At 40.6% G+C, this 17,932-nt stretch overlaps 2 protein-coding genes across 2 annotated transcripts; both read right to left on the bottom strand.

Moving 5' to 3' along the window:
* Nucleotides 1–15,472: 15,472 nt before the first annotated feature.
* Nucleotides 15,473–15,805, bottom strand: LOC104090368 (protein RESPONSE TO LOW SULFUR 3-like). Its single transcript, XM_009595437.4, has one exon. The coding sequence runs from the start codon at nucleotides 15,803–15,805 to the stop codon at nucleotides 15,473–15,475; it is 333 nt and encodes a 110-aa protein (XP_009593732.1).
* A 1,562-nt stretch (nucleotides 15,806–17,367) lies between these two features.
* On the bottom strand, nucleotides 17,368–17,712 carry LOC138894110 (uncharacterized). The gene has a single exon (XM_070178791.1). It carries the CDS (start codon nucleotides 17,710–17,712, stop codon nucleotides 17,368–17,370), a length of 345 nt encoding a protein of 114 aa, XP_070034892.1.
* Between the last annotated feature and the right edge of the window lie 220 nt (nucleotides 17,713–17,932).

Below are 17,932 nucleotides of genomic sequence, written 5' to 3'. Positions count from 1 at the left end.
GTGTTAGAGTAAGTGAGCGGGTTATAAATAATGCGTAGTACTTTTGAGTCAAATCCTGAGGCTAGGATGTTAAGGTATTGTACTTAATTTGTTTTAAATATTCTTGGTGTGATGAGTTATAAGAGTTGTTTAAAAAGGTTGTGCCTATGTGAAGTGTAGTTTGATTGCTCGAGGACGAGAAATGGTTTAAGTGTGGGGTGTTGATGGTAGGTTATAATCTTGTATTTTAGTCACTTATTGCACTCTAATTTATTGCACTTTTATTGTGTTTGAGCTTTAATCAGTAGTGTTTTGTACTTATTGTGTGTTTTATGCCTTGTAGGAGTGATTCCGAGCTATGTAGATGTTAATGAATGAATTCGAGCTATTTGGAGCTTTGAAGTCTGAGTAAAAGCCCAAGGGATTAAGCCGGGATCATGTTCGAGGGTCGAGGACCAAATCTGGATGTCAAAACGCACGAAAATAGTTGTACTCTGAGAAAACCCCACTGTTGCGGTGCGTGGGATGGCGTGTGGGGCACCGTGCATGTACAATTTCATGTTGCATGTTAGAAACAACTCTTTGGATTTCCCCACTAATGCCCTGCATAGCGCGTCGCCCCATGCGGTGCGCCTGGGAAATATTTACAGAGTAATTTTCCTATTTCGGCTAGGAGAAGGTAATTTCATCTGGGCCTGACCCTACTTGGTATAAATACATGGAAAATGTTATTTTCTGAAGTTTTGACATATTGGATACCTAAGGAGGCTAAGGAGGAGTTGGAGAAGTAAAGGCACAAGGAGTTCATCATTCAATCCTCACTCAAGACCCGAGTTTGGATCACTTTATGTTTTCCTTTACTTTAAACATATTTGTGATAAATTGCTCCATATCTATGGAGTAGTTCCCTTTAGGGTTTGATGGATGTGGTGTGTTGATATATTTTTGTGGATTATAACTCTAGTTTTATGTATTGAAGCATTTTTGGATGATTTAATTGTTGCATCTATATTCACTAGTTCATATAATCGAGAGAGACATAATTTGTGATACCTTTGCATTATCTTGTTGGTTGAGTATATTAATTCTTCTTTGTAATTGAATGAGGCTAGTTGAATTATTGATTAAACCTAGTTAGGAGGATAATCGAGAGGTTTTCCTAAAGACCAATCCACTATGCATTCTTGCATATCTTCACGCGCTTAAATTGGTTCATCTTGTGAGGTTAAAATTTAATCGAGAGAGGAGTTTTTTGCTGAACGTTTGAACTAATAATTGAGTGAATTCGAGAAAATCACTTGAACATTAGAAGTGAATTATCTAGAGTTAGATCCCAAATACTTATCTTGCACCTATCCTATCAAAATCCTATATTCTCCCACTAATAACTTTCTTTGTTTATTCCTTGTTTTGATTGTCATTAGTCGATAACTTTAGATTCTTAGTTAAGTTTAGTTATTCATCATATAAATCTCGATTGTTGATTCTCCTGGATAGCAATCAAGCTAGAAACTACAAAAATACTATTTAACTCCAATCCATATGGATATGATATTATACTATACTATCTTTGACTAGCGAGCATAAATTAAAGTGGTGTTTTGTGCTCGTCAGGTTTCACCCATATACAGATAGTCCCCATGTTTCTTGGATAGTAAGTTTTACGGAAACGCCGAGGAGCGATATGAGTTCTTCGATCTCTTCTTCAACACGTTGTGACACAAAATGATAAAGAAACTGAAACGTCCAGTCAGTCATATCATAATGACCCCTAACACGTGTCAGCCATCGGCAGGTACTGCTTGAATGTGAAGCGGCGCCAAGCCCATATAAATACCCCTTCCTTTGTTCATTTTTTTAATTTTGACCAAGTTTCTACATTCGATCCGTTAAGATATTACAATCTTCTTTCATCCCTCAATATTCTTACCTTCGTTCTTCAAGTTACAACCTTTCTTTTACCCTTTACTTAAGCCAATGTGCTTGTTTTTATTAGCATGTTCTCACCTCTCATCTCTAAATTCTCCTTCATAGTTTGAAACCCTTTCAACCAGATAAAAGAAATGGCATAGACTTCCAAGACTGTTCCCCATAAAGATGCTCCTTCTTCTTTGCGGCCGACCACTGAGGTCGAGGAGACCGCCCCTGATGTGGTTGTCCTCGAGAAGTCTGTTCCGGGTGCGGCCACTGATGAACCAGCAGCCGAGCCCCCCTTGAAAATGTTCGTCCTCAGGGGGGGTTCAGTAAATGACGACTTCAAGGTTGAAAAGCCCTATTCGGTTCAAGGCTGATGTGAGGCGGTGTCATGGTACATTTGCTCTATTACCGAGGTCATTCTTCCTACAGTTCAAAAGGACTGCAGCTGGGCGAATAAGGATGTAGTGATTCTCGGGCCCGATGGCGATATCACTACCCATGCTGAGGGATATCTAAGTATTTACACTTATCCCTTTATATTGGGCACGGTGAACCCGGACATCTTGGACTTCTGCAGGAGGTACGACGTATGCCTTGGCAAAATTCACCCATCGTGATCCTTCTCCAATTCTTTGTGAACAAAATCGATCCATGCACGTTCACCATCGATCATCTGCTCTACTTACACAGTCCCTGAATCTTCCAGGGGGACTGATAAAGCTTGTACACCCGACTAGCAAAGCCCCATTTTTGAGTATCGATAAGGACCGGGATCGAGGTTGGCAAGGATGCTTTATCCGGGTGAGGACCGCTGACCTGATACCTGCTGGGTGGAGGCCGTTCCCCGAGAAGTGGAATGTATCACGTAAGTATAACTAGTTTTAAATGTAGATTTCATGTTTTATCTTCCCTTTTCTTATCGGTGTTCGCTGTGGTGCAGCCCTCGCTCGAGTTCCAAACGCCATTCCTCGGCTCAAGTAGTGGATCAGAAGCATTTATTCGCAGATGCCTTATGTCGAGTGCTAGTGGCACCAGCTCTCAAAGTGCCGCTGGGAGGCCCGATCTCACGGTAAGATTCCTTTCTCTGGTTAAGTAGCCTTAAACCTTCTTTTTTCATTACTATGTCCTCATTGCTTCTTTTTTTCTCTTTTTTTTCCAGGCTTGCCTAAGACGAGCTTAGGCCCTTGGTAGGGTGTGAGGTCCTACCCGCCGATCCTTTTGCTTTGCGACAGCCCGGAGCCACAGCCGAAGAGAATAAAAGGAGGAGGGCCCCGAGTTCCCCGAGCTCGAAAAGAAAGAAACCAAGGAGAAGGTAGGCTAGTAAGCCAAAGGAAAGCTCCAGCTCCCGAGTGCTTGACTCGGACTTACTTTTCCGGCTCAGGGACGAGCCCGAGGAAGATGAAAGTTTTGTGGCCCACGAGTCATCTGTCCCTAAGGAGAAGGTGGCAGCCGAGGGGAAAACGACGGAGGCTAATCTCCCTCAAGTGCACGAGGCTGGTGCAGGGGCGAGGGTAGAGGGCCGAGACTCCTTGAGACGTCGGCTCTTCCCCTCTCTCCCCTGGTGTCATAGAAATTTCAGGATGTCCTTCAATCACGGAGTCTATGTTTGACAAAGACCAAGTGACGAAGGAGCGATCCAATAAAGGGGTCCATGGAGTGGACAATCCCTTTCAATATTTCTTTGATGGTGTGGACTCAACCGCCCTGGAAGACTTCATCGGGTTGGGAGATTTAGAGGTGCCGAGGAAAATTCCATCCTTGGAGGTCAGTGGGTCGAACTTGAGCCCGAGGTTGATCAATCGGTTCCCCGCTCTGAGCACGGATCTTGGTCGGAAGAGATTTGTTGTTCTTACCATTCTGGAGTATGCTCGGGTTTTTTCCTCCCCTGTAGGGATAGCAAGTTACCTCCGGTGCCTAGTAATCAAAGAAGACCAGGCAAAAATGAACGAGGTGGATGCGACATTCTTGTTTAATGAAGCACAACAGGAGTTGAACCGGGTAAGGTGTTATCACACTCTTTTATCTTGGGTTTTGTTTTTGATGACTCTAATGCATTTTTCTCTCCTTATTTTGTAGGTATCGGTGCTTCACCATGAAACCTTTCTCCGGTACCGGGATGAGCTTAGCCAACTCGAGGCCGAAGTCAAAGAGCTTGCTGAGAAGAGGGACATGTATAAGCTTCTCAGCGAGCAACGCAAAGGAGAAGTCAAGAACCTTCGAGCCGAGTTGGACACGACTCGAAAAGAACATGCCAACTTGGTGGAACATGTAAAGATCTTTGAAGTTAGTGATGATGAGTTAGACATGGTGACTAACAGTCAGGACCCGTAGGTTTAGCAGAAGGTTGATCAGGTCGACCAGCTCCGAGCTGAGATGGACGGGGTCAAGGCCATGGCCGAAGAGTGGAAGGGCAAAATGGACCGATTGGCTTCGAAAAAAGAGACTACCCGGAACCAGCTGGCCTCGGCAAAGGCCCAACTTCGAGTGGCAAGGGAGAAAGCTAAGGCCTGATCCCAAAAAGTCAAAGACCTCCAGTCTCAACTAGGCTCAGCCGTTGCCGAACGGGATACCCTTGCCAAGGAGCTTAAAGCAGCCAAGTCAGCGGCGGAAATAACCAGGGCCGACGCTGAAGAGATGGTGGCCAAGTACATAGCTGACGCTGAGGCAGCCCAGGACCGCCTGAAAGTCATTGTTGAACACGTGAAGTGGCAGTCCCGAAGGGAGGCTCTCGAAGACGTTCATGCCCGGGGTTTTGACCTATCGGCCGAGATCAAAAATGCTAAGAGTCTCGAGACCAAGGCCAATAAGTTGCCATACCCCGAGGATGATGAGGGATCTGAGGGTTCCGGCGGATCCGAGGGCGGAGAAGACCCCGATGGCCCCGGTGATGAGGCGGGATCCGGCGAAGATCACGCTCAGGTTCCTTGTAGATTTTTCTTCATTTTTGTATTTTTGTATATTTTGTTGAGGCCGTTTGGACTTTGTAAATATCTTTATATATATATATATATATATATATATATATATATATATATATATATATATATATGCAAGGCTCTTCCTTTTTCCCTTCGATAATTTCAAGTTTGTTTCTTTTGTTTTTTTCTTTACGGTTGCAAAGATTTCAAATGCCTTGGCACGTAGTAATAAGGTCTTGTTCAGAGGTTCGAACAAGGATTGTTCTCGATATAATTTTGCTTAAGACTCGTGGGGGCTTAGTATGACCGGAATCTTTCCCCGAAGTGCTTACATTTAATTTTTTAGGTTGTAATTTTGCCGAGGGTAGCCTTTGAATCGGTTTGAAAATTTTGAAGGCCTTCTATTTTGGTTACGGGTTTCGGACGTCACCGATCCATTTCTAGGATGGACGTAGCCTTTTAAGTTCGGGTATTTCAAAATAGGCTTATTAGCCCGGGATTCAATGCCTGAGTCGTTTGGGCTTGCCCAGGACGACAGTCCCTCAGTGGGGCGGTCGTAGCTTTTAAAGTTCGGGCACTGCCTAATAGGTTTTTGTGCCCCCGGGCTTTGACAGCCCGAGCCGTCCGAGTTTTCCTTGGATGACAATCCCCGAGTGGGGTTGATCTTTTGGGTTCGTACAAAGGTGGCCCTTGGGCCTGATATCCTTAAGGAACAAAATGTAGTAGTTTTTAAGAGACAAGATATGTATCTGCAAGTTAGGAATTTTCTTTCATTTCTACGCACAACATACAAAATTGCAAATGTGTACAAGCTTCGTGTTATGGCTTAAGTGGTATATGTGGGCACGGTTTATTTGACCGTTTGTCCCTTACAATAAATCCTTTAGGTAATCTATATACTTGTTTCTACAATCCCAGGTTAAGTTTGTCGAGTTTATATCGGCATGGCCTTCTTCCACTACCGATTTCATGAGTTGTACGACCGTTCTCGAGTTGAATTCATCGTCATCCACCGATGATCCTAAGTTAGCAAGGGCATCGGCTTCGCTGTTTTGATATCGAGGCACATGCTGCAAAGTCCATTCCTTGGACCGATGTAACGTCACCTGCAGCTTATTGTACCTTCGCATTCGTTCCTCTTTGACTTCGAACGTCCCATTGACTTGGTTCACCACAAGGAGGGAATCACACTTAGCTTCGATCACCTCGGCCCTCAGGCTTTTAGACAGTTCGAGACCTGCAATCATGGCCTTATACTCGGCCTCGTTGTTAGACAGCTTTACAATTCTAATAGATTGCCTAACTACATTACCCGTTGGTGATTTCAACATGATGCCAAGTACGGACCCCTTTGTATTTGAGGCTAAATCAGTAAAGGGGATCTAGATTCCGGAGTTGGTCCACGAGTTCAGCAACAACTCCTTCTCGACCTCGGTATCGGGGCCAATGTGAAGTCATCCACGAAGTCAGCCAAAATTTAAGATTTGATGGCGGTTTGGGGTCGATATTCGATATCGTACCCGCTAATTTTCACGGCCCATTTGGCCAATCGTCCCGAGAGCTCGGGCTTATGCATTATGTTCCTCAATGGGTAAGTAGTCACGACACATATGGTATGGCATTGAAAATACAATTTTAACTTCCTAGAGACACTTAGCAAAGTGAGTGCCAATTTTTACAGGTGAGGATACCTAGTTTCGGCCTCGCCTAGAGTCCTGCTAACATAGTAGATAGGAAATTGCGTACCTTCCTCTTCCCGGACTAGGACTACACTTACCGATATCTCGGATACTGTTAAGTATAGGTACAACTGTTCACTACCTTCGGAGTGTGAAGCAAAGACGGGCTCGAAAGGTACCTCTTGAGTTCTTCCGAGGCTTGTTGACACTCCGGTGTCCATGAGAAATTCTTCTTCTTCTTCAATAATGAGAAGAACCTATGGCTATTGTCGGAGGACCTTGAAATAAATCGGCCTAACGCGGCTATGCACCCGATTAGCTCTTGAACGGCCATGACATTGTCCACCACGGTAATGTCCTATATGTCCTTGATTTTATCGGGATTGATCTCGATTCCCTAGTTAGACACCATGAATCCGAGAAATTTCCCGGACCCGACTCCGAATGTGCATTATTCCGGGTTCAGCTTCATATTTTATTTCTTTAATATGTTGAAGGTTTCCTTGTCTTTGATGAATGCATACGTGACTTCGGACTGAGGCCTCCTTTTCTGTTTGACTGGGTGGAAATTCGGATCCAGGTTCAGCTTATGGGTAGTTATTTCCAGCGGGATCCCTGTCATATCGAAGTGGGACCAAGCGAAACAATCTATGTTAGCCATAAGGAATTTAATGAGTTTTATCCTCAGCTTGGGATTTAACCCCATGCCCCAGTATACCTTACGATCGAATAGGTGCTCGATCAATATGACTTGCTCCAGTTCTTCGACCATTAATTTGGTGGCGTCCGAATCGTCGGGGACTACAAAAAGATCTAGGAACTCCGTAGTCGTCATCCTCATCCGTCCCCTACTTCTCCGATTCGGTCGGGGGCGGTGTCGGAGAGTGCAATTTGGTTCCTTCCTTGCGACCGAACTCAGATCCTTTGGTGTAGAAAGTGCGGATATCGGGACCACCTCATCGATAAAAGTCACAAAATACAAACACCCATTCGATATCGAGTTCACCCATACCAAAATTACTCAATTCCGATACAAAATTCGGCCTAAGGATTTTTCCACTTTTTTCAAAAATTTCACTACCCAAATCCTTAATTAAAGGAAGAACAAATGATATCTTAGTGAAAATTAATCAAAAACAAGTTAAGAATCCTTACCCAAATGTTTCCTCTGAAAAACCCTCAAAATATCGCCTCAATCCGAGCTCTCTTGGTTCAAAAATAGAGAATGAAATCAAACCCTCGGACTTGGCCCTTTTCTTCCCAGTGACTTCGCTTTTACGGTCAAAAATCTGCTTCTGCGATACTGGCTTTTGCGGTGAAATCTTCGTATCTGCAGAGTTTACTTAAACTCTCAGACTCCGCACCTGCGTGAAATGATCCGCATCTGCGGAAGCTCTTCTGCGCCCCTTCGCCCACTTCTGCGGAAAGTCATTGCCGTTGGCCAACCACTTCTACGGTCCAAAGCCCGCTTCTGCGGGTGCGCATCTGCGCAAAGACATCCACTTCTGCGGACAGGCCTCCTAAGCACTCGTCCACTTCTACGATCAATCTTTGGCAGAAGCGATTCCACTTCTGCGACCTTCACACCGTTCTTGCGACCACATGCCGTCCTTATCATTCTCGTATCTGCGATCGCCCGTTCACTTCTGCGAGCTCGCACCTACGGTCAATCGTGCATAGGTGTGATTGCATTAGAACTGGTGCCTTCAGCCATTCTCACAAGTCCAAATTGATCCGTTAACCATCCGAAATCTACCCGAGGCCCCCGGGACCGAGGCCAACTATACCAACCAATCTTAAAACATCCTACGAACTTAGTCGAGCCCTTAAATCACATCAAACAATGCTAAGAACACATTGCGCATCTATTCAAGCCTAATAAACTTTAAAACTTTAAGCTTCTACATCTGATGCCGAAACCTATCAAATCAAGTCCGATTGACCTCAAATTTTGCACACAAGTCATAATTGACAATAAAATGACTTACAGACCTCCAATTCCACATCCGAATACGCTCCTAAGACCAAAATCACCCTACGGAGCTATTGGAACGTCGAAACTCTATTTCGAAGTCGTCTTCACAGAATTCGAACTACGGTCAATTCCTACGACTTAAACTTCCATTTTAAGGACTATGTGTCCCATTTTACTTAGAATCCAAAAACAAATTCTCCTGACAAGTCACAAAACCCAAAAATGAAATAGAGGGAGCAATAAATAGGGATTCGGGGCTAATACTCTCAAAATAACCGGCCGGGTCGTTGCACGATCGAAGACCGTCGCAATTTTCCGATCGCAGTTAGTCGGTTAATTGAACCTTTGGTTGACCACTTTAACTGATAATTTTTGTTGAAAAAATAAATATACCGACCGAAATAGGTCGGTAATATGTAAATTATTTTTTATTTATTTTCCAAAATAGCGACCGATTGTCGGAAATATAATTATTTGATAATTTTGCATTTCTTTTTAAATTTTAACAGACCGACCGAAATCGGTCGAAATAATTAAAAAAAATAAGTAAATTTATTTTTGACCGATTTCGGTCGGTAATTTCAAATTTTTGCAGATTGCACATTGAAATTACCGACCAAAGTCGGTCGGAAATTATGAATTTCTGGGTTTTAATATGAGAATTACGACCGATATCGGTCGATTTTCTGGGTAAAAACCTGACAGAATATGCCTGCTTTTAAGCTAGACCACCTGCCAATTACAACCAATAACCATCCTATAATGGTAGCATTACATTGCTGTCATTCAACCACAATTAACCAATAACAACAACGCTAATAACAACCACAACCACAATAACAACGCCAACCAAAAAAACAACAATACAAATGTTCAATAACAAAAATAATATCAACAATACAATCATCATTCAAAACTATTCCAACTAAATATTCACAAGTTCAAAACTTTGTTTAGCAATACACACCATTCAATGAGTGTTTTGTATTGCATCATCTCAATCTTCACTACTAGAAGCTTCATCGTCGTCTTGGTTCGAAGGATCACGATGAGAAGAATTAGCATCTGGGGAAGGTTCACGAGACCCGGGAATGGGGAAAGCACCACTAGCAAGAAGATTGGTCAGCTGACCTTGAAGGAGATTAAATTGTTGGCCCTTCTTTTCTAGATGAATTTGAAGGGTATCAAATTATTTATCTCTCTTTTGTTCTCTAGCCTTTGTCTCTTCAAGCTCTGCTATCAGCTTTGCAATCTTCTTCTCCATAGATGAGAGAGTCGGCCTATCTATTGCCTCGCCCTGGGCGGAAGTCCCTATACCTTGTAATTCAGCCCTATAACGCCGAAATGATCTCTTTGGAAGGCCGTATGCAATCCCCTTTTTAGGACCACCGACAACATCCAACCATATCTTCTGTGCTTCTTCGTCTGAAATGGGTGGTCGCTCGTCTTTCTCATTCGGTGGCAAGCTCTGCGTGTACTCCTCCACATTAATCTTATAGTTGCCCTTTATTTAGAAGATAGAAAATTATTAACTATATAATATTATAAACATTAATTTCAAGTTATAGTAGTTATGAAACTTACATATGTAGTCTCCGCCCGCTCCTCGACCTATCAAGTTGGATCTGTCGGTGCCTTCTTCTTCCGGATGTGAGTCTCCATGAAGAACTCATCATGAGTCATCTTCCTCCCATATTGCTTACCTACAAATATAATAAAACGTGTTAACTAAATTAAAATATATAAATATAGTTCGATAAAAATAGAATTAAATATTTTAAGAAATTACCAATAGTCTCCTCGCAGTCTCCATGCTCCTTGCACCCACACAGCGCAAGGAGCCACCCTTCTCAGATACTCGGGCCTTCTTTCCCTATTCACTCCTCTTCTTGAACTTCTCAGTAGTCCACTGCCTCAGCAGATCCTCCCATATGTGCGGTAGAACCCATGAAGGCTTCTTGCTTTTCTTCTGAGCATAACAGAAGGAATCAGATTGTCTCTTACGACATTTGAACTCAAAATTTGCAAGAATGGCACTGTTATGCCGGTCCTCTCAGGCACACTTAGTTTGCAAATAAAGTGTGTAATGCTAGATGAAAATATTGTTAATATAATTCTTAAATAGATAAGAATTGTATTAAAACTTTAAATTGGTTGAAAAATTGTTCCACGAGCTCCGGTGGAAATTCACTCCAAGTCGCATAGGGTGTATCATACAACCGGCCAAGAGCTTCAGTGATTATCTTTGTAGTCCGATGATTAGGTATGAACCTGCAACATAGCAATTACATTAAATAAACAAGACTAGCTATTCTAATTCAGCAAAAACATAGAAGTAATAAATAAATCTTACCCATTGCCCTTAGGCCTGATGATCATCCTATGATAATGATCATACCGCACTTCCTCTAGATCATCTTCCTCCGATAAATCTAAAACATGCACAGAAGGGGAGGCATCTGGCTCAGCGCAACTATCCCGAAGGCAAAGTCTAGAAATACTAGGAGACGAACTCTGTGGAGATGGCTGCGATCCACACCCCTGCTGCGATCTAGACGCCTGATGCGATCCATACCACTACTGCGACCCATCTGGCTAAAATCTAGATGGATGCTATCCAACTGGTGATGAAGCAAATGGAGCAGATGGTGGGTGTTTCACCACATGGCCCTATGACTGCTGACTCGATGGACCCATGTAACTATATGCTGGATCATGTGGAGGAAGCGGAGTATAGCCCTATGGTGGAGAATGGTAAGAATACTGTTGGGAGGGTGAATGGTAGGTAGTTTGATGAGTAGATGGATGTGGTGGAAAAGATGTGTGCCTAGAAGATTGCTGTCGGCCATCAGCAGCAGAGGGATGCAAGTGTGGAGTGGAAGGAAGCGAGGGTGTAGCACCATCATCATGATCAATAGGTCTCTTATCCTTCCTAGACCTACCTCGACCCCTACCGATAATCTGCATAAATTAAAGAAAATGTTAGAATTGAGAATATAAATCTATATAAGTTGAGAGCGCTTGAAAAAACTAACATGTTAGTCGTTTTCGAAGTATCCTTCCTTGTCCTAAAATTCTTCCTCTTCACTTATTTCATTTTCATTAGGTGATTTTTCGTCCTCATTTTCTATGATTGTTATTTCCTCTATATTAACTTCTTCTAATATGCGTTGAGGATGCTCCAAACCATTTGGTTACCACTTGAGGTATCATTTTGGTAAGCAATTTCCACCATACCAACATGCTTAGTTTTGATTACAACCAACCAATCAGCTTTATCCTTCCGCAATGGATATGGAGCATAATACACTTGCCTAACTTTTTCTGTAATTATAAAAGGATCATAGAGATCATACTCCCTCTTTTTATTAACCTCAATTATGTTATACTGCAAGTGTACATTTGTACCTCTTCTATGTGTTAGGTCAAACCACTTGCATCGGAAAAGTATGATCTTCTTATTTGGCCAACCTGAATATGATAATTCTAGAATCTCTTTGATCACACCATAATAATCATTTTCCCCATTTTGGTTGCCTTCACCGCCTTTGACACACAACCCACTGTTATAGTTTTTTTTTTTTATACTTGGAGCATTCCTCGATGTGAAATTTGTAACCATTCACAAAATACATTGGCATAGTTGTAATTATAGGTGTAGGTCCCTAAGATATATCTTTTAAAAATTAATTAACACCGTTATTTGGATTATTGACCTACGTGTAGTGTTAAATAAATCACAAGTGAACAAGTATATTCACAAGTGACCAAGTATGTATATTCACATGTGAAAGTATGTAAGATGCACTTACACACTCTTTAAACCATGCCTCAAATGTAGAATATACAATATCATGGCCAAATTGACTCACGAAGTCACTGAGCAACACATTAAAAATTTTGTTAGTTGCATCAACTAAGTTAAATAGTAGTCCATGTAAATTAATCTTACGTCAACACTTACTTAAGAAAGGGTTGAACTTCCGGACAATTTAGCAACACATGATTTGAAGTTGATTTGTACTCCATACTACTTAGGCCCCTTTTTGTTCGATCTTTAGAACCTCGGCCTGGTTGATTGAATGTGGACATTGGTGGATATAATGGATCAATCTCAATCACGACATTGTGCCGATTGGGCCTATTTCTGGCACATGGCACATGACCGTCGAAGTAGTAAGAACAAAAATGGGCAGTTTCCTTTGCAAGATAGGCTTAACATATGGATCCTTCAATCCTATTCCTCTATTTAATAAATCGTTTACACTTGTCGATAGTCCTACACATTATCATATTAGACGATATCATTAAAGAAAATTACAAGAATAAATCAAGGTTTGATCATTACCTCTCGAATGGATACATCCACATGCATTGAACCGGCCCTCCAAGTCGCGCCTCGTGTACAAGGTGAATTAGAAGGTGTTCCATCACATCAAAGAAACCACATGGAAAAATTATTTCAAGCTTATTACTGATTACAGGAATGTTCTGATTTATTTGAAATAGGTTTTCTTCCCTTAATGTGGTAGAACATAAGTCTTTGAAGAACAAACTTATCTCCGTCAGTACGCCTGAAGTCGGTCTGTTTTAGCCAAGATCCAAGTTATAAGTAATATTTAATATTTAATAATTATATATATATATATATATATATATATATATATATATATATATATATATATATATATATATACATACACACACACACACACACACACACACACACACACATATATATATATATATATATATATATATATATTCTTCAATTGTGTGATTTGACCGAGTATATGCTCTTGTTGCTACAACTTAAGTTTTAATATAGCACTACATCTTATAGCACTATACATTTTATTTTTAAATGTGTTATAGCGTATTGGATGCCGATACTTAGACTCGATAACTCCAACATTAAAACTCAATATATATTTAATTTACTAAGGCCGTCAGAACGCCCGAAATCGGCCGGTTTTAGCCAAGATCCAAATTATAGTACTATTTAATATTTAATTAATTTTATACATATATACATACACACACATATACGTACAATATATATATATATTTCTCCAATTATGTGATTTGACCGAGTATATGTTGTTGTTTCTACAACTTAAGTTTTAATATAGCACTACATCTTATAGCACTATACATTTTATTTTTAAATGTGTTATAGCGTATTGGATGCCAATTCTGTGTCAATTGATCCACTGATGAAGTATCCGAGCAAAGTACTAATAATTATATAAGGTGATCGAGAATAAAACATTCAAAACTGTTTTAATTGTACACATCTTGGAGCATCTAGTCACTTATTATACCGGAGCATCTAGTCACTTATACTCCAAGATTTGTTTTCTTATTTAGTCATCGATCAAGCATTCGAATATGAACAGTTGAGATTAAATCATCAACGCTAGTCATATGTATGTACGTGTAAATTATCATAAATGAAATAAGATCATACACTCTATTAGAATCTATTACACGTATACGGATATGAAGTGTAATTTATATGAAAGCACACATATGATAAATATTAAATATATAATTGATCGAGTTTAATTGATATAGTAATTGTATCCAACATGCTATGATATATATATATATATATATATATATATATATATAGAGAGAGAGAGAGAGAGAGAGAGAGAGAGAGAGAGAGAGAGAGAGATTGTAAATAACAATAATTTATAAGTGATTGATTATTTTTGACCACTAATACCGACCGAAATCGGTCGGTATATTCATAATAATTTTTAAAACTTATTTTTGTGATGGAAAAAAATAATTGAGCCTGGGCGGGAAAATTTAAATCAAAATTTTTGACCGAATTCGGCCGGTATACTTGAATTTTTTAATTAAACCTTTTTTGGTAGATAATATGCCAGTCTAACCATGATGTCAAATATTGACCAATTTCCGACCGAAATCGATTGAAACTTTTATATGTGTCAGACAAAACACTGTTTCTTTATTGTGAAACCACTTTTTCCGATCGAAAGTGGTCGGTATTTTTTAGTAAAACTTTTTATTTGACTTTGGCGACCGATTTAGATATTTTCCGACCGTTTTCGTCTGTATGGTTTGGACGGATTTTGGCACATTTCTACTGGTGGGTGTCCTTATCAGCTTTCATGCAAAAATACATACAGCATTTTTGACTTATTTAACGGTGTAAGAAGTTTGTACTCTGTATGATTCAATTCATATTAATTTAAGTTCATTAGTAAAATCATTTTAAAAATAATTTCTTAAATAATATACATTATACCAAAATTTTATTACGTTGTTATTGTATATAAATAAAATCGTGACAAATGGCATCGGAATGTCAAAAAGGTGGTTTATCGAAGAATTATTTGCGGCATAGTGAATTAGGAAGCTTTATTCCTGCCGTGCTAATGAAGTTCCCTTATTATATAGATATTTGAAAATGACAATGATTGGTGTACTAATATTTTTACTGCTATGTCGAATAACTTCACATAACTAATATTCCACATAAATTCCTTATAACTTTTTGTGCCAGCTTCTAGCTGATGCTCAATATATATTCTTTGCGTACATGTGACTATTTCTATGCCTAAGATTCCTATTATCAGAACTGGAAAAATCAGTTCAGTGACGAGAATCTCAATTTAAATCGCAATAATGTACAAGTTGAGTTTGAATTTCCTGACTAGTGTTTCCGACTTTCCGATTCCGTTATTGATTATGTTAAGAAAAATCAAGGAATTTTCTTAAAGACATACATTAACCACCAGATCAGCATGCACGGTGGAAGTACCTAAGCAATATTAACCTCACGTACAACTCAGAAGAAGACAATTAAACTAATATACAAGAAAAAACCCAAATGAATAAAACATGACCAACCCCCAGAATATGAAGAAAAAAAAAACTACCTAGGCTAGGTGTATGCATAAATTTTCACAATAAAAGTAAAATTATTTTTCAAGGCCAATATATATTTTTCGACAATTAATCGTTGAGATCTAAATGGGAATGGAAATGGAAGTTGATTGGAGAAGTTTTTGTGCTACAGAAAGTTGTTCCATTAAATTGATTACACGTGTCCTGTAAGCCCGAGCTTGGTTCACAGCCTCGGCTTCAAGCTCTCCTAGCTGAGAGCAAAGCCGCTCCTCAGCTTCCTCCGCCACCTTCAGCCTTTCCCATGTCTTTTTCAGCTCCTGTTTCATTTTCTCCTCCCTCTCCAAACTCTTCTTAAATTCTTTCTCCAACTCCTCATTTCTTCTCCGAAGAACCTCCGCCTCCGGCACGGCGGAGACCTCGCGGTGGTAGGATTTTAATTCGGCACTCGGAGCCATTCTATATTCTTGAATGAAGTTGCTCCTCCAAAAAAGTCGGGGTTAACTGGAACAAATATTGCTTCTGTTTTGTGGTTTGGAACTGATGCAAAAGACTATGGTGTTAAAGTGGGGTTTTATACACACATAGTGGGTATGTCCAGGTTCAATGTATCTGGCAACTCTTAGGACAAATACTTGAAACTCTGCTTTGCCTTTGGTTTATTAATTTTTAAATTGTTGATCTGGGGTTGGTTAAGTATACACATATAATTAGAGAGATGCAAATCTCTTGCTTTGTCCATCGATATAATAATAGAAACAGGTCCACTAGTCTACATCCTCGTTACCGGGGGATCCACGGTGTTGGTTGGGTTCGACCGAATTCAATAGTTTTTGTTTACATCTTATATTTATATTAAAAAATTGAATAAATATATACAAATTATTAATTTAAAACTCAATAATTTAAAAGAATTATAATTCCGATTCCATAAGGTTCAAATTCTAGCTACGCTTTACTCGTCAAACTCTCATGACTTTTATAGTGTGTGCGTCATTGGATACGAAAAATAGTGAGAAAATGCAAACCCAGCCCTCACCTCAAGTTCCGGGGCTGTGGTACTCACTTCTTTTCAATCCTTATATTTTAACTATGTACAACAACAACAATAACCCAGTAAAATCTCACTAATGAGGTCTGGGGAGGGTAGTGTGTACGCAGACCTTACCCGTACCCCGAAGAAGTAGAGAGGTTGTTTCTGAAAGACCCTCAGTTCAAGAAAACAAAAAGACAAAAGAACAAAAGGAGACAATATTAGTAACACCACAACCACAACAATCATAGGAAAAATAGGAACACCATGAAATCCAGAAGAAAGATGCAAAGCAAAGGGAGACAATATTAATATCATCACAGCAATCATAAGAAAAATAGGAACACCATGAAATCCAGAAGAAAGATGCAAAGCAAAAGCGATAGCTAGTAAATAGAACCTGCATTGAAAAGCGAAATAATAAGACACAACATTGCCACTAGCTATCTTAGACAAAAATCCTACATGGCTAGTCCCACAATGGTACGAAGTAAGGCACGACTCAACTACCTCCTAACCTACAACCTTAATACTCGACCTCCACATCTTCCTATCAAGTGTCATGTTCTCGGAAATCTGGAGCCTAACCATATCCTTCCTGATCACCTCTCCCCAATACTTCTTAGGTTGCCCTCTACCTCTTCTCGTGCCCTCCACAACCAGCCGCTCACACCTCTGCACCGGAGCATCTGGGCTTCTCCTATGAACATGTCTGAACCATCTAAGCCTCACTTTCCGCATCTTGTCATCAATGGGAGCCACGTGCACCTTCTCCCGAATATCATCATTCCTAATCTTATCTATCCTAGTGTGCTCGCACATCCACTGCAACATCCTCATTTCTGCTACTTTCATCTTCTGGATATGTGAGTTCTTAACGGGCAAACACTCAGCCCCATACATCATGGCCGATCTAACCACCACTTTATAGAATTTACCTTTGAGTATCGGTGGCACTCTCTTGTCACATAGGACTCCAGAGGCTAACTACCAATTCATCCATCCTACCCCAATACGGTGTGTGACATCCTCGTCGATATCCCCTCTCCCCTGGATAACCAAACCAAGGTACTTGAAGCTGCCTCTACTCGGGATGACCTGCGAATCAAGCCTCACATCCACGCCCAATTTCCCTGGCTCAACGCTGAACTTATACTCCAGGTATTCCGTCTTCGTCTTGCTCAGCTTGAAACCCTTAGACTTAAGAGCCTGTCTCCAAACCTCCAGCCTCTCGTTAACACTGGCTCGTGACTCATCAATCATAACCATGTCATCGGCGAATAGCATGCACCATGGCACATCCCCTTGGATATGGTGTGTTAAAGCGTCCATCACCAGGGAGAATAAGAACGGACTGAGCGCAGAACCTTGGTGTAACCCCATTACAACCGAAAAAATGTTTAGAGTCGCCTCCTACTGTCCTAACCCGAGTCTTAGCCCCATCATACATGTCCTTAATCACCATAATGTAGGGAACCGACACACCTTTTGCCTCCAGGAATCTCCAGAGAACTTCTCTAGGAACCTTGTCATACACTTTCTCTAGGTCAAT

This window comes from Nicotiana tomentosiformis, chromosome 6 (genome assembly GCF_000390325.3).
Source record: "Nicotiana tomentosiformis chromosome 6, ASM39032v3, whole genome shotgun sequence".
Classification (NCBI taxonomy): domain Eukaryota; kingdom Viridiplantae; phylum Streptophyta; class Magnoliopsida; order Solanales; family Solanaceae; genus Nicotiana; species Nicotiana tomentosiformis.
The sequence above is the reverse complement of the archived record's forward strand: the minus strand, read 5'-3'. Positions and strand labels throughout refer to the sequence as shown.